Raw genomic sequence first — 23,995 nt, forward strand, 5'->3', positions numbered from 1 at the left:
ATACAGGGAGACACTCCGTACTGTTACAATATATATATCTCCCACGATCTATAAATACTTTTGTAAGAAAAGTCACATAGAAAAGAACCGGGGCACGAAAAAACCAAACAACCGAACGACTGATCCGCTCTCAACCCCATTCCCCTTGTATCGAGACTGTGTGGTCATCGTCAGCTGTGCATCATGATTCCCCTCGAAAGGGAACAGATATAATACTACACATGATCTTAGCCAAAAGGCCGAGAAGCGATCTGTCACAGTAACAGCTCGCTGGCAGTCCCCATACGATGCAAAATGTTTGAACACATTCGTCACACGGCTGGATGCAGTGTTACCAAGCAACAGATCCTGCTTGTAACATGGTAGTGGACAATAACCTTTTGCGAGTTTTCAAAACGCTAGAAAAGAATTTTACTTTTAGCATTGATAATGATATTCATTTTTTTCCTTGCTCAATACATAATTAGTCACTCCTTTCTGTCAATCTATCGTGGAGTGGAATTTTCCATTTTAACGTAACAACAAAAGAGTCTGCCTCGCCGTGCGAACCTTTCAGTTCAATTGATATTTGGAACGCCTCCCTTTCATCTATGCGATCCTACTATTGGTTCAAATGTTATGACGTCATAGATAGGCCTTTTCCAACCCAAAATAGCCAATACAAATCAATACGGATATATCTAGCACATGGATATTTCACCGTGGACAATTCTGTTTTGAGTTTACAATTCACAAAGCACCTCTCCTTTCAGACGCTCCCGTTTTCGCAACCGAAGGCAAAGGTAAGCATATGTGTAGATACACTTAATAAAGAGAAATTCACATCAATTTAAGGACATAACAAAAATAAAATGTATCTGCTAAAGAAGTCTTTTTGAAGTACTGTTCGACGGATCATTTCTAATTGCCAGACGAATTCCAAAATAGTGCGCTGTCACGGTTACTAGCCTCTCTATATGTCTCTGCATGTGTTCCCTGGTATACATTGCGTGTGCACGCGAGGTGCCTTTTCTGCTCTCTATAATGCTAATTTCATGTTTCAGGTGGAGGAATGACCAAACATTTTTGGCCGTAGCAAATGGCAGTAACACTTTTTGATCACATGTATCTATCTATCTATCTATACATATATATATATGTACATATATAGGCCTATAGCTATATCTATAGAATTTTATTAATTAATCTCCAAAAACTTGGCGCAAGATGGGTAAATTATGTATTTAATGTGCATCTATAAATCTGGCAGACTCTCGAAATATGAGAAGTGCAAGGATGGAAGCCTTAGCTATATTCTACGGTGTTTGTAGCAGTTTAATGTTAAACGAATCGAAAAACTTACAGGGAACCATGTGAATAGTAACGACGAGAAATTTTGTTCCAGTGCTATCCCCTTCCCCGAATACCTTATACCTTGCCCAGCCCCATTCCATACTCTACCTCAGCAGCCCTATCGCTACAACCCCCACCCCCACCCCACCTCACCCCACCCCAATACTATGTAGCTTTGTGTCAAAACGTGTGCCTCATTCATAACCAGTATAAATCAAATTGCCTTGATTTAAAGTTTAACGTTACAAGTTCTTGCTTATATTTTATTATCTCTGAGTGCATTAATTACATGGGTTATTGTCTCAGCACAATTTCACTGTGGGTAGCCATGGGTGTTTGTGTATGGGGGGGGGTTGATCGGGGGTTGTGTTCGGGGTGGTCGGGGATTGGGTTTGTGAGGGTATGTTAGGGAATTTGATGGTCTTGTAGTCTGTTTTTTCGTATTCTTAATTAATTTGTTTATTGCTTTGTCTATTTTCTAGCTAATATTCCTTTGTTCAATTTTTTTAAATTCTGATTTGACTTTTTTCTTCATTCTTTTTTGGGGGGCGGAAGGGGGGGGGGGGGGAGGTTTGAAAGCCCTTCTGGGATTTTTAGTTTGACTTCCTTCTACTTAAATGGCGGTTCATATTATGTTTGGTATTTTGTGCAAACTTGTACTATTTAATGTTGTAGCAAAAGAAGTAAACGATACGAACGAATGTGCATTTGTGCAACTTGAAGCCATTCAACTGCCTTAATGTGTGATTTGATACATACCGTAGCTTATATACTATTTGTATAGTTAAAGCCACTTGCAGCGCAGGGCCAAAATGCCAGCCCTTGGCATGGCCTAGGCTACCTAATTGAGAGTATTTATATACTTACTCTCTTCGTGTCGCTAAAGTCACTTACCTTTGATCAGGGTTCGGGTTTTTTGTTCCGGACGAAACCTGTTTCATCAAGAATTGAGATAACGTTTCTTTAAAAGTCTATCTCTATTACAATGTTTGTCACTTCTTAAAGGATTACAAATCAAGGTTATAGTGTCTCTAGAAGTCCATCTCTGTAAAAAAAAAAAAATTGTCAGTTTTAAATCTTTACCTATACAAGTATACAGTAGGTCTATTGTCTTGTCTTTAATACAACAACTTTGAAAACTCCCTTTACGTGCAAGTTCGTTGCTTCCCTCCCCTTATGATAGGCAGATAGGCATAGCCTACAGTTTAAAACAGCACTTGACCAGTGTGAAATCTTGAGAATTATGGACTTTGACATATACAAAGACTGACATCAGATGTCTTGTCCCGGCTTTAGAAACTTTAACTCATTGGCATTGCCTTCCCATCATATCCCTCCACAATAGTAATTCTAATATCTCTTTAAGTGCCACGTGAATGTCTTCAACCCCCCCCCCCCCAAATAGGTAGGACCCAAGAACCTACAATTACAGAGCACTGGAACCAGCTGTAGTGAATTCAATCCAGGACACAGGAAATTATACGCGTTGAAAGAAGAATATATCCTGGCTAGATATAAGCAGGAAGTTGTGTCCAGTTAGGCTCTATAGCTCCACTGTCTGTGTTATCAGCTGATTTATTGACAGTTGTAACTGTGCTCTAAGTTCTGTTTACTTCGTAAATTCTCAAATTAATCAGTTAGTACTCAAAATAATGGTCTTAAAATTTAAAAAGTTATTTTCGCTTATTTGAGTTTCTTTCAATTTTGAGTGGAAGACACTGCAAAGGTAGAAACCTGTTTCTTTCCATCCGGCGAAAAACATGCCCCCCCCCCACCCCCGCGGTTTTTTCCCCTGGGACGAAACCTGCGAACTAGATTCTACGCCTTGGTATTACGCCTTGGTAGTACTACGCCCCGTAGTACTACGCCACGTAGTACTACGCCACTACGCCTTGGTAGTATACTTTATTTTACCAATAGTAAAAAAAAATGTGTATTCTTTTTTTTTTTATTCGTTTCTTTATAGGACTTTGATTATCAGAATATTTGACGTTGATTCATGACTGATGCAGTCGTGTAAAAGCGGTTTTCAATAACGGGGTTGGGACGCTGACCCCCCCCCCCCCCGGGAGGTGAGGGTCGCAGCAACTGATTGAGTTTTGTAACAGTTGGTGGGTTGGGAAGCCCTTTAAGTCGAACACCTTCGAGGCAAGGTCATCATCAGATAATTTGCTAAAAGAGATTTCAAGGAGATAAAAAAAGAAAAAGCAAACACCATTATTGGTATTTTTTGATAATTAAGAGATAACTGTCATGAACTACTTCCATCGATATAACTTAAAAGAACATTGGGGGGGGGGCACGGGGGGTGGGCACTGGCACAGATTAAATGCCTGACTGATGTTTATCACATTTTATGCAGGGCGGCTCATGTCAAGGAATGCAAACATTGTTTACACACTTTACATAATCCATGCCTTACAGAGATTTCATCACATCATCATTGGGCCTTTTCTATTGTTTTTTTTTTCATTGTTCTCAACGCCATATATGCCCGGGCCACCTCTATATTTTCTTAATCCAATCCTTAATTATCCCAGGTCCTGGGCTGTATCCCCTATGCCCACCCCCAATTGTCACTGCATGGGATTGACAAGTCTTGCTTAATAATATCAAGCGCATGTACCTTGGACATGTTTATTGGTGAAGTTAAGGTTATTCATATATCCATGGAGCTATTAATAGCTCCATGATATAACCATGGAGGTAAAAACAGATGATATAACCAACCATATATAGGCAATGTACCGTATACACTTTTGTGTACTGTTTACTGTGGTATGCATATATGCAGCAATAGCGGCCTATAAGCCTATAGGGCGTTATGTCCGTGTTGTGTACGTCAGGATTGTTTGGACTGTATGGTCCGATGTTTGCCTTTTATTACGTCACAATAGCCGATTTTATATTGTTCCTGGTTCGGCTTTCAGTCTCCGGAGAGACCCGTGTAATTTCACACCATTATATTACTGATGACAATACAGGCTGATATATAGTGGAGTGTGGGGCAACCATATACACAGTACAACATTAAAGTTGGATATACATGTGACACCAAAACCAGACCAGGGTGACAGGGTCAAGACTCAACCCGGTGATAGCGGATTTACTCTATAGCTAAACAGGATATCCCGTGTAGACATGCAAATTCAGACACTTTCATAGACAGGAGAAATATTCCAGAAATATTCCAGATAAGATTGTCTGAATGCATCCCCATTTTTGGCTGGCTAAGTCCTCCGTCATTCTTTCGAGTGAAACACAGTATATGCTTAGTATATACGGGACTTGCATATACTGCGTATTCAAATTGGGAAGTCCCTGATATAATTAGATGTATTTACAACACTCCCCCTTACCTGTCTTTTCTCAAGCCATGCACTTTCTCTTCTAGGTTCACGTGCCAAAATTTCAGAGGATATAGAACCTTGTAGTTGCTTTACAAATTTAACTTATTTTAAGTGTTCCATAATGTCGAATATATTATGAAGGGATACATACAGAAATATACTGTAGCTTTCGATTAACACTTCTTCGCCTTCTTCTTCTTCTTTTTCTATACAGCTTCACCTTCCTTATTCGTTTTCATCCACACCGTAAACTGTTCAGTTCAAACCTCAGCTGCTAAAAATGACGACCGACTCATCAAACATAAAACCCATGACCCATGGCACCACCAACGGTATAACCAACGGGGGTACCAACGGCCACCTCAAAGAATACTTGGTGAAGCGGTCCGACCTCCACGATAGAATGACGAAAGACTCATCTGGCAAATCCGTCATTGAGTGGTACGACGGGGAAGCTACCCTGTATGATGACGTAAGTATTTATGACCAGGATACACCGCGTACATCTCGAAAATGGAGGTGAGGGGTGCGTGGGGGGGGGGGGTGCGTGGGGGGGGGGTGCGTCGGGGTGGGTGGTAGACTGGTAGTATATGATGGCATAAGTATGGGACAGTGGGGGAGGGGGCGCTGGGAAGGGAAGAGTATGACGAAGGAACACATACAACGCCAATAAGGGGAGGGGGAAGTGTCATGGGTAGGGACGTGTGGAGGGACGTGTGGAGGGAAGGAGAGGTGAACAGGGGGATGAGGAGAGGGGACTGGGTGATGGCAGGGTGTGTGCGGCAGAGATTGTAATCGGATTTGTCTCAACGTCAAATGAGAGATTGAAGTATTTGTGTGATACGTGACTGTCTTAGCATGAAGCAAAGTGGTCAGATACCCGCAATGCCAAGTAAAGCTATACACAAGTGCATTTCTGTGTTTTGTGTCTTGTGTTATACGACCAGGGCTTGTTATACAAACGCCCTGCTAAGATCACGCAATATTTTATCATTCAGACATTATTTGATATACCCCCCTCAATTTTTATGTACCTTTACTATTATTTATGGTCTAAGATGGTATCACGAATTACAGCTTTAAAAGCAATTTTTTTTTTTTTTTTATGTGGCCAAATATATATTGGGGCAGCGTTACTGCACTTGCTTTGTACTATACCGACAAATATCAACACGGAAGGAATTTAATGTGAAATGGTGAATCTACACTTTGAAAGGACCTTTTGTTCCTTTCTTTCCATTGGGACCTGAAAGTAGGGAACAATATTGGTGACTTTGTCACACACACACAGACACACACACGAACGGGCTAACTTGACGCAATATGGGTAGGCCTATGTGAGAAGCCTATGTGTTATGTGTTAATTATTTTGTTAGACGCTATATCAGATTTTAATCTCTTCGTTTCTGCACGAATGGATTAATTTTCTTGCATGTTTACCAGTAATGCATATCTAGTTGAACATTATTCTTGTATTTTGCAACGGGTGGGTGGTGATGTATGTCCTTTAGGTAGCATGAACCCATCCCATCCTAATACGTAGCCACCGGCCTATACAACTTCATTCGTTTCAGACACAGGTCAATGTTCAGGGTTTTCTTCGGCAAGCTTTTGATTCCATCAGTAAATTGAGTTTAGTGCTTAGAAAATGTTTACATAATATGTGAATGTAAACAAAGCGATGAGGAGAACACAATTAAGTTAAGGGATATCGAGTTTCACCAAACAAAACGCAGTCTTATTGTTGTTGTTCAATTAACTGGACGTTACCGGCATAAAAAAATGGGTTACCCCCCTCAAAGCTCGTACAACAACAGTGTAGAAACCCGTGGGCATGAAACCCTACGCGTAGCCAATTAATTCTCGTGTGTTATGCGAAGACGGTCATCCATTAGCTGTAGCCTGCATTGACCCCGTTTAATTTATTGAGAGCCCCAATGTTGTTGGCACAGTTCTAGCATGCAGATGTCCATAGATGTCTATATTGTTTTGTGCGTTCTTTTCCATGACGTCAATACATGTGCTCGAATAACTGGCTTAAGTATGTGTACAATGCAAGGCATGCCTTTGTTATCGCTAGCTGCTACTTAAAAATTGGAGAGGAATATTTCAAACAAATCATCATTCTGATAGTACGTGTACATAACTGTATTGCTTATCTCCGATTAAGGAAGGAATTGCTGGCTTAAAATCAATCTAAGGGGGATGTCCGAGAATCCAACATCGAACTTACGCTTAAAAATACAGGACGGGGGGTGGGGTGGGGTGGCAGAAGAGGGGCTAATAGCGTGTTTGATACTTTCATGTGTGGGGGGGGGGGGGGGGTGGGGGGGGGGGTGATAGGAGGGAGCTGGCCATTTGTCTCAACCCCTGGAGTGAAACGAATTCAAGAGAAAAGCTTCAACTTGTCACTTTTGTCTGGGTTGCGAGGGTTGATGGGAAATAAAGCTTGTGACATCCACTTTTCTCTGTACGATATCCACAATTTTGGAAAACAGAGTATATATATCCATGCATAGTCAATTTCGTTTTCAATTTTGAAGCTTAACAATAGTATCATGAAACAAATAATAAATGTCTCGTTTGTACTAGATTTTCACGTTTGAATCATTTTTTTCCCTTCAATCTTTGTGTTTCTCTTCAGCAATTCGAGCATGCTAACTTCATCTACCACAAAGATACAGCGCAGGCGCTCGCCGATTACGTCAAAGACAGAGGGGCGAAAGTTTTGGATCTAGCTGCTGGCTCGGGCAAAATAGGCCTCCTGGTGAGATATTTTAACATTTTGACCTCCACCCATTTTTTCTATTTTTGCAGTGTTTGTGTGTGATGTGAAGGACGAGCAGCAAAAGAAATGGCAAATTATTGTAAATGGCGCAGAGTAGGGGGGGGGGGTGGGGGGGGGTTCGTTTTCTATTTCCCCGAGCAATATTCGCCGGTTAACCGACATCGATTATTATTCGTCGTAATATTCCGATCAAAACTTAGCAGACTGTCATCTAGCCAGTGTTAACCTTGGTGCGCTAGTTCATGCGTTATTGCTCGTTTTTCGTCTCTCCATACACCTTCCGGCGTCAAGGAACTCAACATTCATTGAGACCCAATTTCCACTCAAAAACAAAATGAACTAAAGGGGGAGAGAGAGAGAGGTGGAGAGAGGAAAAACAGACATTGGGCGGCAAAGAAGCTCCTGATTTTCAAAGGCCAGTTTTTGAAGAGATGTGTCATAAATCAAACAAAGATGACGAAAATATTGAAAATCAATTATTGATTATGATAGTACAATGTCGTACCCATGAGTCACGGCTTGGCTCAACTTTAAATGTTACAATGAGACAGATTTGTTTGTTTGTCTTTAGCCTTTTTTACGAATTTCCGAGGTTTGAATACGGCTACCGCGTCACAAACAATTTAGATTAACAGCGCCATCTGTTAATAGTCCTTTCTTCTGCTGCTTGGTTTGTGGTGTTTCCGCTAATCGGTTAGTCTCGCTTACTGTACATCATCGTTAGTTAACAGCCCCTTCCCCCCACTCCCCCACACCCTCCACCCGGCCAATGCCTCCGACCCCTCCCATCCCTCTGATGTATAGTGCATATACGAATTTCCTTATATAACTCGCCAAAACAAAAAAGAAACTGAGAAAAAAATACTATGAGAAAAGAGAAGCATGTATCATCCATAGAGTATATTTGCGTTAAGTTTATGGTAATTCATCAGCAGCAGCCTTAGTTATTATAATTATTTTAATTATTATAATTATTTTAATTATTATAATTATTTTAATTATTATAATTATTTTAATTATTATAATTATTATTATAATTATTATTATTCGACTTTAGTCGAAGTCGTTAGGGGTGCATTTGTTGTTTTTCTTTAATATTTAGTTCGCTTCCAATATTTACTAGGGTTTTTTATACCAGCCAAACTACTCCCGTGTGCGCTGGTTATGTAAAAACGTGGGGATGGGGGTGTGGGTGGGGGTGGCGGCGGTGGTGTGACGACGGTCAACCAGAATTATGAAAAGTACCTGGTAATTACGGCATACTTGCACAGCTCCCCTTCCTCTATCCACCCCTCCCACTATCATCTTACCCTTTGTTGCTTTAACCGTTCACGCAGTATAGCTACTGTAGTATTAGTATTATCTTTATTCCTTGCGCACCTCCCAACCCCCTCCCCCGACGAACACTGCCCTTTAGAACCTCTCATGTCGTGCTACTATATATAACGCGCCTTCGTGAGCGTGGTCACTCAGTACCTCGCGCACTGAAATATATTATATAGCCTATAAAGATATATATATATATATACATATATATATATATAAAATATATATATAATATATATTATATATATATATAAAATAAATAAAGATCAACACACTAGGAAAATTCCACTTCACGAGCGGTCGTGAAGTGGAAGTCTTCTGGTGTGTTGATCTTTATTTATTTAATACATATCTGTCATACCACTTGCTACACATTCATTTCTTATTTTACGGCTTGGCTTGCTACAGTATAACTGGTAATTCTGTGTAAATTGTCAGATTCAAAGCACCAGGGGTGAACTGTGTACAATCATAACACTTGGGTTGTATATACGCCCTCATTGACAGTTATAAAAAGTCAGTTTATACGCATTCACACACCAGTAGAATCACTGGTCGAGTGGTACGGACCTCGGTCTGACACAAGGGGTTCGATTCCTGATGAGTCCCAAAAGGACGAACCGGTCGTGAAGTGGAATTTTTCTAGTGTGTTGATCTTTATTTATTTACTATATATCTTTCATACCACTTGCTGCACAAGTACACATTCATTTCTATATGTATAATTATATTCTAATAATTAATTTCTATATGTATATATATATATATATGTATATATATATATATATGTATGTATAATTATATTTATAGGCCTATATATATATGTATAATTATATAGATATAGATATAAGATATATATATATATATATATATATATATATATATATATATATATATATAGATATATATGATATATATATCATATATATATATATGTATATATGATATATATAAATATAGACATATGATATATAGATATATATCATATAGATATATATGATATATATATGATATAATATATATATGATATATATAGATATATATGATATATATAAATATCATGTCTGCTTTACTTTACCCCGTCGTTAGGAATGTTTCTGCTCGACTAGATTTCTTTAAGTTCTGAGAACAGTTCAGTAAACCGTGACTGTATAATTTTAGCCATGAATAGATTTCGTCGGTGTGGGATTTTTTATTCCGCTTTGCTGCTATTATTTGCTTCGCTTGAGAAAATCTGAGCATCCGCTAAAACAATATCGTTGCCCTTGTACTTGAATATTTAAACACGCAGACCTTTTTGTTGTGCTTACCGTGTACCTCACGTCATCGCTTTTATGCTGTACCGTTTTTAACGTTTAATCTTTCCTATAGTATAGCATAGTATATATACTGTATATATATATATATATATATATATATATATATATATATATATATAGCTATACCTTTAGAGCTGGGCGGGTACCCACCCATTACAAGCATTGGTGCTATTTGGTCATAAATTTGATGGGATAAATAGATAGGAAAGTTCCTGTGTATAACCTGGAGTAAATGGTCTTTTCGTTATGGCACCACCACCGATATCATTGCCTGCAGGATTGCTGACATTCCCAAAAGCAAAGTCCTGGACCTCCACATTAATTTCCAACGTTGATGGGGGACAATTGGTGCTTTATTTGTTTCACTTTAAGAGTAATGCAGTTAGGGAAATAAGGTTCAATAGTGGTGACCAACTGACCACTGAATACGTAAACTCACGTGTTTATAATGGTAACAATTGGAGTTTTCTTGAAAGTCCGAAACCGGCATTTTGCCGTTTCTGTCGATTATTTTAACTTATCTGACAAAATGTATTCGAATTTGGTCCGGTTTTTAATGCGAAGATCGCCCCGGATACTAATATAACCTTAGGTTATGAAAGACTCCTAGGACACGATTCGTTCCATGTTAGCGTTTCATGATCAGTAATAGCGCCATCTTTACGTCACTCTTGCTCGGTAAGATTGTACGAATCCGTGAAGAACATGATACAAATGTGGAAATACCTATTCAAACCCGTTGTGTGTATCTAAGGGATACCGCATCGGCTATTAATACGATACCATCTTGCCACTTGTTAAAGTCCAATAAATATGAATCCACATTTTCTCAACTGAGGGAGTCATTTGGCCTAAGCATTTATGTCAAGCTATGTAAATGATAAACGGTATTTCCTTAAGACTTATAGATCACACTTCATAGCTCATGAAATGGACACATTACTTTTGCCGATACGAAAGATAAATAGGAAATTGATTTGCAAGTATTTGAATATGTGCTTAATAATTATTCGTCGACAAAAGTTGGCGAATGGCGAAATTCCTGGTGTAAGGATGGTCCGCTTGAATGTTAAGACAATGTTCTTCTCTTACAACGGCAAGTCCTTTTTTTTGTCTGTCTGTCTGTCTGTCTGTCTGTCTGTCTGTCTGTCTGTCTGTCTGTCTGTCTGTCTGTCTGTCTGTCTGTCTGTATGTCCTTTTGTCAGGTCTTGCGTTCACCAATTGTCATCATGAAAAAAAGAAAATACACCATCTGTTCTTGTCATCTGTTCGCGCCATCACAATAACCAATTTTCCTTCTTCTTATAGCCTTTTTTTTTTTTTGGAAAGCTTTTTTTTTCTTGAAGTGAGTATACTTTCTTCTCATGTTACCATTTTTTTTCTTCTTCATTTTTTGAGAAAGATTCTTTTTAATAATCGGGAAATCTTACATTTTGTATCTTCTCACAGTCAGTGATCTTTCTCTGATCTAAGTAAAGATCAGATCCCAGTTCCAGCGTTAACAGCAAGAGATTCGCCCGTTGATCCAGAACTTTTCCATGCAAACGGCTGGGGATTCTCGCCCCATAGACTACACTCTTCCCTTTCCATTATTTTTCCATTAACGATGTTTTCACACACCGTTTGTAAAACCACTTATATATCACTACTTGATCACACTTAAACCATTTGATATAATAACTACCCGTGAGAGCACCCGTTTGTTCTTAATCAATTCAAACTAAACTGCATGCACGATATACATGTAGTTAGTGAAAAAAGAAAAAGTAGGAAGACAAAATGAGGAAAAAAGTTAAGAATGATGTGAAAACATCTCTAAAATCTTAAAAATGTGCCGTCTAGTCTGAGATTTCCAGCCGTTTCGTTTAATATGTGAAAGTTCCAGAGCCGACCGGTGCGTTTTATTGACCACAACGAGATGATGGAGTTGACGAATAAATATTCTCGTTCATTGACAGGAAACGAGGGCAGGTAACTGACAACTGACGTCATAGACCATTCTCGTATATAACCGATTCTAACTCTCTTTTTTTCTATTTACCTTCATTCATGAATATTCATATTATTCTGGGAAACGTCGGCTGTATGCTAGCGGAGAGGTTTGCAAAGTTTTACCAAAATTTCAAAACCATGAAATCGAACAACAAAACGACTGAATTCCAAGACATTGTATATATTATGCAAATTTCATATGATTTTTCCGAAGCCACTCGTTGTTTCTGCTCAATATAATATACACTCTTCTGACTGGCAAAGCCGGGGTCTCCCAGACAATTTTTTTTTGGTTTTGTTTCTGAAATTAAAGCGATTTATATCTACTTGCAATTGCAGTTCTTTTGCTAAGTCATTTGAGTGCTTGACGAATCCCTCTTTTGAGTTTCGAATTTCCGAAAACAAAGACAAAGAATACAATGTGCTTTTACAAATAAAATAGAAAGAAAGAAAGTAAGTCCATAGATCGTTTTTATGTATATACATATGGAAGGCAAAAGAAAGCCTAACATAAGATATAAAAAAAATTAACAGAACGAAAAGAAAAGCACAAAAAAAAGGTGTGATCTTGTACAGACAAATGCAACCAAATTGGTGTCGAAATTGGTGACGCATGTCACACCCGTGTCACAGCCATGTCATAGATCGGGAATTCAAATCACGTGACATAATTGGCCACTCTTTTCGACCAGCCCTCCGCCGGCCCGCTAGAGTCTTCGCAGCTCAAACTGACCAACATCTGCAGTTGGAAGGCTGATATCCGATATATTCTCTCTGCATGCCGGGCCTCGTTTTAAACTCTGTTATTTGGGTATATCTCTCTTACAGTTGAAAGGTCACGGCTTCTGCAATATGGATGCCCTTGATGGATCGAGTGGAATGTTAAAGCTGGCGAAGGAGAAAGGCATCTACCAAAAATACTTCCACTGCATGGTCGATTCCAAGAAAATACCAGAAGTGGATGATGGTAAGTAATTTAACTATTTTTGTTGTTGTTGTCGAAAGAATTCTTTCGAAGACAGATGTTCATCATTCATCGCATTTCAATATTGTTTACTTTTTGTCGAGGTTTACACCTTCTACTCACAACTCTTAGTGATTTTCGTACTCCAGATTTGGCGGGTGTTCCCCCACCCCTTTCCCCCTCCCTTAACCAGTTCACCTTCTCCTCTTCGTTGTTTTGGGCGTACTCCTATAGACAAACATTTGGCGCTCCTCCAAACCGTCTGTTTTTAACTCTCATGAATGGCATTCACATCCTTCCTCGACATGTGCATTTCAATCCAACTCGACCTGCCACAGAGTTCCTTCCTTCCTCCCACCCCCCCCGGAAATGAGTGAATGGGGAGGGGAGAAGCAGTGCTGAAATGCTACCAATATGGGTTGGTAGCCTAAGGAGGATTGTAGAGCATTTGTCACATATGGAGACAGGTAACCATTGTTTTGTTTTTTTGTAGACCATGTACGGATACTCAAACCAAACAAGACTTTGGGGTGTCTGCACCTTACCTCCTGTCTCGTCACAACGATTGCACTACAATCTACTCGACCAATCCCTCTACTATGCGTATTTAATATTTCAGGACACTTCGAGACTTCACTTACTGAACTACTCTTCTGTTCTGATTTAAATTTTTTTTCCAGCTTCATATGATGCGGTGAGCTGTGGCGGGTCAGTTGCGAAAGGCCATCTCTCGTATGATACCATTCAGACGATGTTAAGGGCTGTAAAGCCAGGTATGCTATTTATCCTCGATCTTTTAACCCTCCCTTCCTCCCCTCCCTCCCTCCCTCCCTCCGCCCGACAAAATTAAAATCGGGGGGGGGGGGGGTTATAGTCAGATTTAACATTGGAACTTTTCTTTTCTCTCTTTTTGCATCGCTGTACTTATCACAATTCGTGTTTCATCGCATTAAATTTCATGGGTGGCCGGAACTATTTTTTCTTCTCATTGCAGGAGGCTACCTCATATTCAGCTGCGCCGGTTGGAACTTTCAGTTTGAAGAATTTTCACGCACTAAACTCGATGATTGTTTCTCCGAGTTGAAGAAAAGAGGACTTTGCGCCACTGTCGAGGAGAGGCCGTCTTTTCATATCGGGGAGGAGCCCGGCTTCATATTCATTCTTCGCCGCGGTGACGGGGTCTTAAACGGCCATTAACTCATCCGTGTGAAAACATACACATGTTTTTTTTTTTCTATGTTGCACAGAAATGTATTAGATATAGTTGTAGAACTGACTAGATAGCTGTTTTAGAAATAACTAGAATATTATTCGTATCCGAATTTGTCATGAGAACCACTTGGTACCAAAAAGACAGAAAAAGGGAAGGTGGAAGACAACTTGTCGATAAGGTAAAACTATTTAACAGAGATTTCCCAAAATTCAGCTTTTCAAATGGACATAGACCTTGCCGTCCACTACAGTAGTATCTGTCCTAAAAAAATCTGACAACGTTTCAGGGGGTTGGCGTAGGGCGGAGATGACCGGAAAATTATGATCTGCATTGAAAACGCATCGACCCTATAATGGTACTTCTTTTGTCCGACAAAGTGGAGAATGGAAATTGACCCCAGCTGTTGTTCATGTATATTCATCGCTTTTGTTTCGATAGCTGTGCATACTGTTACAATTAGTTCGTTGTAAAAGTACCCTCCCCTTTCCCTCTTATTCCAGGAAGTTGCATCACAGAAGGGGGGAGGGGGGAGGGGGAGGGTCTTTGATTTAATCTGTGCAAATGCTCTTCCAATAGGCTTTACTTAGGCTATGATATGAGTTAACGCTGCATGCAACCCTATATATTTGGAATGTTTGCTTAGCTAACAAAGTTGATCGACACCATTATACAAAAAACAAAAAACAAAGACATTTGCAGCTGAATTGCCCTGATGACATCTTCCATTCTACTGTTGCCAGATGCATTTATACAAGGGATCACTAAATTTGAAGAAAAAAAGAAAAGAAAAAGGCTCTTATCTTCGCGATATAAAATGCTATAAGGACTTGGTTGTCGCCTAAAGATTTTAGCCACAAGGATATCAGTTTAATGGCGCTCGTAATGTCGAATTATAATGGTCACTAATCTCGAATCATTAAACAGTATTCCGTCTGTTTCCAAAATCTCAAAGACATTGAATTGTCTAATGTAACCATTCTTGAATGTATTGGCATTAATCTGGAAAATCTTCCATATAAAAAAAAGTACTTATAAAAACTATATGTAGTTAGGTATATTCAGGACTAAAGTTGATGACGTAAGTTAACTGGAAGGTTAAAGGTAAAAGGTTAAAGGATGTTGAAGGTGATGATAGGGGTCTATGGCTCTTTCACATACTCTGCTTTTACCGTCCGTTCCAAAGTATTTCTCACTAACGCCCTCTTAAAAATCTGGGCGTCTGGTCTTTTTTTTAGTTTTCTCTATTGTTTGTCTGAATTATGAATCCATGTGTTACATTTTATTGTTTTATTAATTTCAGCGTCCGACGACACAAGTTTGCATCTTTGGCATTTGAAATCTGCTATCGCGAAAGTGGGAAACGTTCGACCCGCGGCAATTTGTCTTGCCCCCCCCCCCCCGCTGGTCAAAATTTCTTCGGCTAAAACCATATCAATGCTGCCCGCGGAAATTTATCATATCAAAGAATTGCTTTTATCCCACCACAAATCAAATCGAAATGATGATTTTTACTGGATAACCGAAAAGAAAGACAGACAATATTTCAACTCTGTGAACTTAATAATTAGGACCGACCGACCGGCCTTCTGGTGATATGATACTTCAACATATCACACATATGTATGTTTCTTATTCCACGCCCCCGGCCCCCTCTGACAAAGTACTCATCAATTTAGCGGCCACGGGGAGGGGTAGACCTCACATGACTATCTCGTGCTCAGCGTAACTTCTATTATTATTTCAGTGGTATTTTTGGAACTGATCACGTGCTCTCAGTGTGTAGTGATTCTTACTATATCATAGTAAGGGGGGTGACGAATTTCGGACACACACAGATTCTATATTAGGTGACTTTAGGTACAAAAAGCAGCTTTTAATAACTCGGATTGAAAAAGAATGACAATGGGGACAAGAGTACATGCATGTTTGTGGGAGCGATTCTTTTGGTGGGTTGGGAAGGGGGAAGGGAGGCTTTAACCTAAAATACGGCCCGTTTTTATTTCATATCATATATGCATACCAATGTCAGGATGATTTCTAGCGCTGTATCCAAATATTTTAATTTTCTCAGGTGGCGCAAGTTCATTTTTTCGAAAAGCGTATTTTTTAGTTCATATTGCCATGCCGATATATATTCCAGGAAAGCTACGGTTTATATATATAAATATATATATTTTTTTTATAAAGGCAACGTAATGAAAAAAAAACAACACTCCGATATAGTTGTCGTTGCATGTTGTGTGTTCCATGTTTGCTTTTGGCGTGCTTTCGTGATACAAGTGTCCACAACGTACCAGGGTGTATCTATAAAGGTTTGCTTCTGTTTGGGGTTATATGTGGTATACTTTTGTTGTTATAATACAATGCAGAAAACGGCGATGCAAACCTGTAAGTGACGAATTCTTACGTAAAAGTTAAATGTATTCAAATCATGAAGATCTTTTTATTTTAAACATTGAGATGTCGTATAGACAACCCTTGGCGAGGGTAACGTTTTCTGTGAGAATATAAATACAATGTGTTACAAGTAGACATACAGTGTCACTTAATTAACATAACAATGTCTAACTTAACATAGCAATGTTTAACTTAACATAACAATGTCTAACTTAACATTGCAATGTCTAAGTTAACTGCGCTTTGTAACCACGCAGAGAGCTGTTATACCTATTTCACACTGTGACTTAGGCTTGTTAGTATATACTCTTATTAATACATAGGCCTAATACTTAGTGGCCCGCTCTCAATATGACGAAGAGAAGAAGTTTGTCCTTTTACAATCATTTGACTGAGTCTATTGACCAACTTTGAGGTCAAAACCGTTTGATGGGATATTCTGGTAGCAGAAAAAAACCCGTTTCACTATATTTTTTTGCCTTACTCTATGTATGGTTTAAATGGAGGGTTTGATTTGAAACTTAGTAGTGATTATTTTGTTCTTTTGTTTATTCTAATCATTTTAAAATGTCAATGAAATATCTTGTATGAATTACTAATTTTCCTCGTTGGATCCAAAAAATCATTTGTTACATATAGTTAAGCAGACCAAAGACACGTTTTCAGCTCGATTGCCGTTACTAATGACAATAGTTGTTGTTGCCATGGAGATAAATTTATACGCTTTGAACCGATTGTTATCTTCACGATACACAATGTATATTATATGGATAGGTTTTGAACACAAGATGCAGACCATTTCTAGAATTTCTGTTGAAAAACATCAGCTACCGTATAATGTCCCTTCGACTCAATGAAGATAATTAGCTCACAAAAATTAAGGGTAAATCTTAATTAAGTGTTTCATATAAAAACCGTCGAACCCGATGCCGAAATCTGAAGACTGCTGCATTTGCATATTTTTTTTTAATGGTTTTATGGTTTCATTACTCTAACCGTCCGTTTTTGAAAGGTAGAATATAATTAATTGGTGACAAACAATTTGTGACCAAAAAACCGCAAATATACAGTGTGTGTTTTAATCTTTTTAGTGTTAAACGCATCATTTAGGGATCTATATTACTGTAGTAATATTGCTGTATTGACGACAATTTCCAAATCATCAAATAACCAAATAAAGACTAATCATTTACAGAAACCGAAGTTGTTCTTGTGTATTATGTTACTTCTCCAATCACACAAGTTTACTCTCTGCTTTTTTCATTATTTCCAAAACATCTTACGAGTTTCAGAATATAGCTTTAATCTGAGTAGTTGCGGTTTACGCGGTGGCCGACAGCGGATGTGAAGGTAGTGTCGACTTATCCCAAAGACCAGTATACTTGCAAATATTCCTCCAACGAGACGTTTTTGTTTTTTTTTTAGCTCAAATTTTGTTTACCTGCATGGGTAACCTATATGGAGTAGCTTCCCTAAGAGCGAACTGGAAATATCGGAATGGAACGCAAAATCTCATATTAGCTTTCGGTTGTCGTACTTTCGACGAACATGAGAGAAACCTTATCAGAAAATCTCAGGCAAAAAGCCAAAGACTTAGGGAAAACAATAATAGCCCGGGTTAAGCATATACTTAACTCTCCACACGTAGTCTATATTAGGAAAACACGTGGTATTAGATAATGAGTGTTATGCTTCGCACAGACAAACGAGCAATACAGAAACTTCACGATCTCCCCCCCCCCCGTGGGGTTATATCGTCGATAATAATAATTCATTATATACTTGCAAAACGAGGTCCAAAAGCAGGCTACTACGCGTATGAACTGTGAAGCGCCTATAGTGTAGTTCTCTTACTTGTCCCTGTAACCTCTATTTGTACACGCATACACGCATGTTACTATATAATTACATATCTAAGTGTATATTGTGACTGTCATTGTTCAGAAGCACTGGATTTGAGGACACAGAAGGCATGGTTGAACTTCCGGGGTAACTGATGGATAGGCAACTGTCCTCCAGTCGGGCATTTCCATTATCACCTTGCGAAAAGATGTCTTTATTCTCAGCCTCGGTTACAATTATTGGTGAACCCCCCAGGGTTGGTAAAACCTGGCTTGATATCTCAGAGTTTCGTTCCATATTATCGAAGACATGCCGGAGATGTTCCAATATCTTTTCAGACATCGTTTGGAGGAAGTGGCCGTGATGGATATTGCTCTGCTTGTACAACCGTCCGATCAGATAGAGGTCGTTGGTGGATTTCATGAGTGCTCTGTACTCATTGCCGAATACCTCCGAGCCTAACGCCAGCTCTCTAGACAGGAAAGAATCCCAAAAGACTGGTCGTTTATCTCCGTTGTTCCCGCCTGATAATTTTCTAGCACAACGTCGGATTACTCTAGAAAACCAGACTAAAGCGAAGCTCTGGAGGATTATATCCGTCGCATACGCGACAGTCAATGCGTAGACAGAGATGACAAATTCCATGGCGAACGATACTGTACAAGTAACGTAACGTTGAGGTATCGTTCGGCACTGCAAGAGGTTATTAGCATCGTCGTGCAAGTCGCAAACGAACGACGAGAGGGAGAAAACGTCATGTTTAACATGTAGGACGACCAAGGCTCCGAAAAGGACAATGTCTATCAAGATGTCGAAGACTTTCCGCGTGACGTAGAGGTAATAAAGCCCTTTGCGTTTGGCCCGCTTTTCCACTTCCTCGAGACCAATCTTCTTCATGTTAGCCATCCAGGTTGTATACCGATTTATGACATTGAAAGCTGCTGCAGTTTGATGATTGGCACTGCTTTCATTTTGCCGTTTGTTATGACCCTCGTACATCTCGACCGCCAACGATGCACCTCGCATTTCATGTTGAAACTCAGCAACTGTGGCTACCCCGTTGACTCCTTTTCGGATGTCGGCCCCGCAAAATAACCGCCATAATGTTTGAGGAATGGCGCGAAGGACGACGAACAAGAACAGAAACCACAAGGAATACCGATACACAAAGAGCGATGGTATATATTTTGCTTCGTGCAGGTCGTCTCGCCAGTTGTTTTTGACGGCATTAGTGTTGCAAAAAACTTCACTTTGAGAACAGTTAATCTGAGAACAGTTCGTGCCCTTGGCTGCGTCTAAGCAGAATTCCGTGATGTACTTCTCTTGAGATGACGTAATAGAATACTCCTTGTCCGTATTTACGAAGCAACGTCCCAAAGATCTGTCGCCTGTTCGGGTTAAACAAACATTAAACAAAATGTTTTTCAACGGAAATAGAACTGTATATGAATGAAGGTTGCTGACAGTGTAAGCAGTGTGACACATATGTGACAGTGCAGGTAAAAGTAATAGGGGAAAACGCCCTCTTTGGTATCTTGTTGCCCGAACTTTGGATATGGTGGATTGAATGTGACCTCCCCTGACCGGCCAAAACCCTCCCTCACTCCAGGGAGAAGTGGATCGCAGTATTTTCTGTAATTTTATCGTGGTAGAGTTGTCTTTTTATGAAGGGCTGGGGTTGGGGGTGTACACAAGCAGCCCCCCCCCCTCCCATGATCCGCACATGATATTGAATAAGTTTGACGAAAGTTTGCCGGATTCTATGCTTAGTGTATAGAAAAAGTGGCGCTATTGAAAAATAGAGCTCAGCGATGGTCGCTTTGACACGGCATGAAGAGCCTCGTTAAGCATTCCATTTGATTTAAAACACACACTTGGCTGATCCCTAAACCGACAATCGTGTTGATACTTTTGGGCAGTCAATTTTGGCAAACGTTTTAACCCTACAGGGACAGAGATGTGGTGAACACAACCATGAAGCCGCCTTTATTTTAAACTTCAGAATTAAACAGGTTACCTTTACCTAATGTTGCCGTGATGACGTGCAATATGAAGAGACCAATAGGAAAGCCCTGTGTCATCCAGAAACCCATACTGTCTGCTGGCAGGTTTGTACTGACGGAGGACGATTTGAGAATTTCCCATCCTAAGGCATCCTTCATACCCGGAAACATCTCGGCGATTAACTTAGGTGCTTTCTCCATTTTCCCGTGGTCTGAAGAGAAGACATTAAATTGTATAGCAATGTATAATCGGATTTATTGATTAGTTTTGAACAAAAATTAAAGGGTGATTTTAGGCACAAAATTAAATTTGATGCGTTACAGACCCTTTAAAACACATTTGGTAACAGTCCATTTCTTTATATTTATTCTATACCCCTAGTCTCAATTCTTGAGATGTGACACGTGAATAATAATTAAGCGGCTGGACTGCTTAGTCTAACACATGAACTAACGGATCCAGCTTAACAAATCATTCTTCAATTGTGTTTACCTAGATAGAGTTCCCAGAATTATTTGGAACTCTTTCCAATTTTACATATATATATATATATATATATATATATATATATATATATATATATATATATATATATATATATATATATATATATATATAGGTGAACTGCAGTGGCAATGGTGAGAATAGTTACAGAATATTATTACAAGCCCAGTTATATTCTCATCCGTCTACCTGTTCGTCTGTATGTCTGTCCGTCGGATGGGGACGATTAAGAATGACATAATTAATATTTGATTTGTTGTAGACCTCTATAGAATACACGGAATCAGTCGAGGTGGCATTTACTAAACCAGTTTTGAAATTGCAGAAATGATCCTTGAAACATCTGGGGTGGTCACTTAAATTACAGTGACTGCATGGACTACTGTTTTTATAGTCATTTTAAAAAATTTAAAGAAATTTTGCTTTCCACCACTCTTATTTTCCAGTACCTATCCTGCTGTATAATTAGTTGAGGCTGTATATGTGAGTCTAGAATTCAACCTATCTTTATCCTTCAAGAAATGGCAATTCGTTCTGTTGTTGTTTTTTTCATTATAAAGATTATAAGTTATCATTCAACTCCACTTTTTTTTGTCAAAATGAACACCTTTTCAGTTTGTGATATACATCGTTATCACACTGCTTATTATTATTATTTTTATTTTTATTTACCTCTCGGTACAAGCTACCTACTTCCTTCCATGTTTAATAGTTTCATTGTTGTAGATAATGAATGACACGTATTCGTAACTTACCCCTACATGTAATCAATTCACGATTCCACGTTTTAGACTCAACTTCCTCGCAACACAGTGTCCGTTTCCAAGCACCTTAAACTCTCGAATTCACCACCCGATATGTTATGAAATGTCTCTCACATATTACTTTCAAAAGTGCCCTTATAAACATCAGCTTATTGCAAATCGTCACTGTTTGCAAATCATCTGTGAATAACTGTTTTTTGGCTCTGTTTTAGCCTTTTTCACCCTATAAAGAACTGTGACCCCTTTATCATGTGTTTTGTCACTCTCTCTCTCTCTCTCTCGTTCGTTTTCTTGTCTCATTTTTAGAGTTATTTGTATTTTAAAATAAAATAAAACTCTTAGCAAACTGCTTAATAATAATAATAACAACTAAGATTTATAATGCGCTAATTATAAACAAAATAGTTGTCAAAAGCGCCATACATATAAATATGAATAGAAAGAAAAGCAAAAATAATAATGCAACGATGAAATATAATTACAAATCAAATTGAAAAAATGTTTAGCATAGAGGTAGGTGTTTAGTTTAGATTTGAAAAGTGATTTATTAGGTATACATTTTAAATGGTTTGGGAGGGAATTCCACAATTTGGGACCAGAAACTGAAAAAGCACGGTTGGCATAAGTAACCCCATTGGTCCTAGGTTCAAGGAGGGTAATAAATTTTGACTGACGGGTGGCACGCTTGTATTGCTTTACTCTTAGAAGTTCTGAAAGGTAGTTTGGAGCCTGTGTAGGAGAATGTGTAAAAGTAAGTTGGCCTGACGTTTCGATCCTAGCAGGATCTTCTTCAAAGGCTAAATGACAAGTAACAGTAACAGACGGGACAAAAACACGCACAGAATACAAATACAGACGTATTTGTATTTTGCAAGATTCTTCAAGCTTTTTGTGGGGCATGTAACATATTGTACTGCAACTTGCAGTCTAGACCAACCACTGCCAGTCCTGCCTGGAGGTTACATACCTACCCTAACCACAGCCACCATCATAGCTTATCTATATTATGCCCATAAATGAGCTTATATAACAGATTGTTCTACTAGAGTACTATAAACAGACATACTGCATTATTGCTGTTGCATACGTCCAGAGCCTCAACAACTGGAAGATCCTGTCTCGTGTAACTTATTAATATATGATAGTTATTTATTAATTGTCTAACAAGTTTATAGGGCATCACTCTTCAGTCTCTTGCTCTTTAAACTTTGCCATGTCCCCAGCTCTCCCCTCCCCCGCTCCCCAATTTGAAATCCTTAGTAATTCTCTGGGAATGTAATAAATAACTTCCATGTTAAGACAGATTTCACCTGTACTCAATAGTTGGCGATTTCCTTACACCCACTTGACTAAGTATATATAACGCATTAGGTGTAGATTGCTATAAACAATTATTATTTGTCCATGTGGTTATGCGGTTGTAATATATAATTATTGGGCAGTAAATATATGAAAGATCCCTATAGTTGAGCTTATACGCTATAACACAATCCCAGGGTGTAGTGAAATATCGTGATTCCTCACCCCTTCCACTTCGCCGCAAAATGAGAGCGCTGAAATTTCCCACCGTAATATTTTCCACATGCATTTATAGTCTAGTCGTGTCTCACCAGCTAGAGAGTTGTTATTATGGGTCTCACAACCTATTTTACAACAGTGGCGTCATATATCGTTTCAGTGACACTGTACAATGTAGCGATAGGCGTTTAAAATAGTGAAATTTATTAGAAACAAAGTAATTTACACACTTACCAGAAGTACCGTACGGTTACACGTCTAAGAACTGCGGATTATTACAACATTAAAACTAACATTCGTGAATGTTAATATATATGATTTGGTCAACGAGTCTCTCCCTCTGTCTGTCTGTCTGTCGGTCTGTCTTGGTCACTGTATCATCCCACCAAGGAAAACAACACACCAATGCAAAAACACTTCTATTGAAACTACGAACCGAAGAGCAGTTTTCTGAGAAAACTGAAGTGTGGGTCTGTTTTTCGTTATTCCAGAATATATATATAGCGACTTGCATGGTTTTAAACTGTACGATGTAATGTCAGTATCACGTGCTTATATAGCTATTGCAACCGATGGGGAATTCCAGCTTTCACTTCAAAACATCAAACGTAGGTGTGTGGGAAGTTGGAGTTGGACGCCCCATCCGGTTTCATGCTATAGCATATATAGCTACACTAAATGT

At 38.9% G+C, this 23,995-nt stretch overlaps 2 protein-coding genes across 2 annotated transcripts; one reads left to right on the forward strand and one right to left on the reverse strand.

The window, feature by feature from the left end:
- The first annotated feature begins 628 nt into the window (after positions 1 to 628).
- Positions 629 to 16,494, forward strand: LOC139964815 (methyltransferase-like protein 27). Its single transcript, XM_071966817.1, has 6 exons — positions 629 to 782; positions 4,897 to 5,154; positions 7,327 to 7,449; positions 12,936 to 13,074; positions 13,752 to 13,844; positions 14,066 to 16,494. The coding sequence occupies exons 2-6, from the start codon at positions 4,963 to 4,965 to the stop codon at positions 14,266 to 14,268; spliced, it is 750 nt and encodes a 249-aa protein (XP_071822918.1). The 5' UTR covers positions 629 to 782; positions 4,897 to 4,962; the 3' UTR covers positions 14,269 to 16,494.
- A 10-nt stretch (positions 16,495 to 16,504) lies between these two features.
- Positions 16,505 to 23,846, reverse strand: LOC139964808 (uncharacterized). Its single transcript, XM_071966801.1, has 3 exons — positions 23,548 to 23,846; positions 20,547 to 20,738; positions 16,505 to 19,911 (listed from the first exon to the last, which is right to left on the reverse strand). The coding sequence occupies exons 2-3, from the start codon at positions 20,725 to 20,727 to the stop codon at positions 18,587 to 18,589; spliced, it is 1,506 nt and encodes a 501-aa protein (XP_071822902.1). The 5' UTR covers positions 20,728 to 20,738; positions 23,548 to 23,846; the 3' UTR covers positions 16,505 to 18,586.
- Positions 23,847 to 23,995: the final 149 nt, after the last annotated feature.

Source organism: Apostichopus japonicus, chromosome 23 (genome assembly GCF_037975245.1).
Source record: "Apostichopus japonicus isolate 1M-3 chromosome 23, ASM3797524v1, whole genome shotgun sequence".
NCBI classification, from domain to species: domain Eukaryota; kingdom Metazoa; phylum Echinodermata; class Holothuroidea; order Aspidochirotida; family Stichopodidae; genus Apostichopus; species Apostichopus japonicus.

Excerpts from the sequence above, each read along its gene's own strand:
- LOC139964808 (XM_071966801.1), bottom strand. The coding sequence starts at position 20,727 with ATGGAGAAAGCACCTAAGTTAATCGCCGAGATGTTTCCGGGTATGAAG. Across the intron at positions 19,912-20,546 it reads CGTCATCACGGCAACATTAG|GCGACAGATCTTTGGGACGT; the intron begins GTAAAGGTAACC and ends TAACCCGAACAG.
- LOC139964815 (XM_071966817.1), top strand. The coding sequence starts at position 4,963 with ATGACGACCGACTCATCAAACATAAAACCCATGACCCATGGCACCACC. Across the intron at positions 5,155-7,326 it reads AAGCTACCCTGTATGATGAC|CAATTCGAGCATGCTAACTT; the intron begins GTAAGTATTTAT and ends GTTTCTCTTCAG. Across the intron at positions 7,450-12,935 it reads CGGGCAAAATAGGCCTCCTG|TTGAAAGGTCACGGCTTCTG; the intron begins GTGAGATATTTT and ends TCTCTCTTACAG.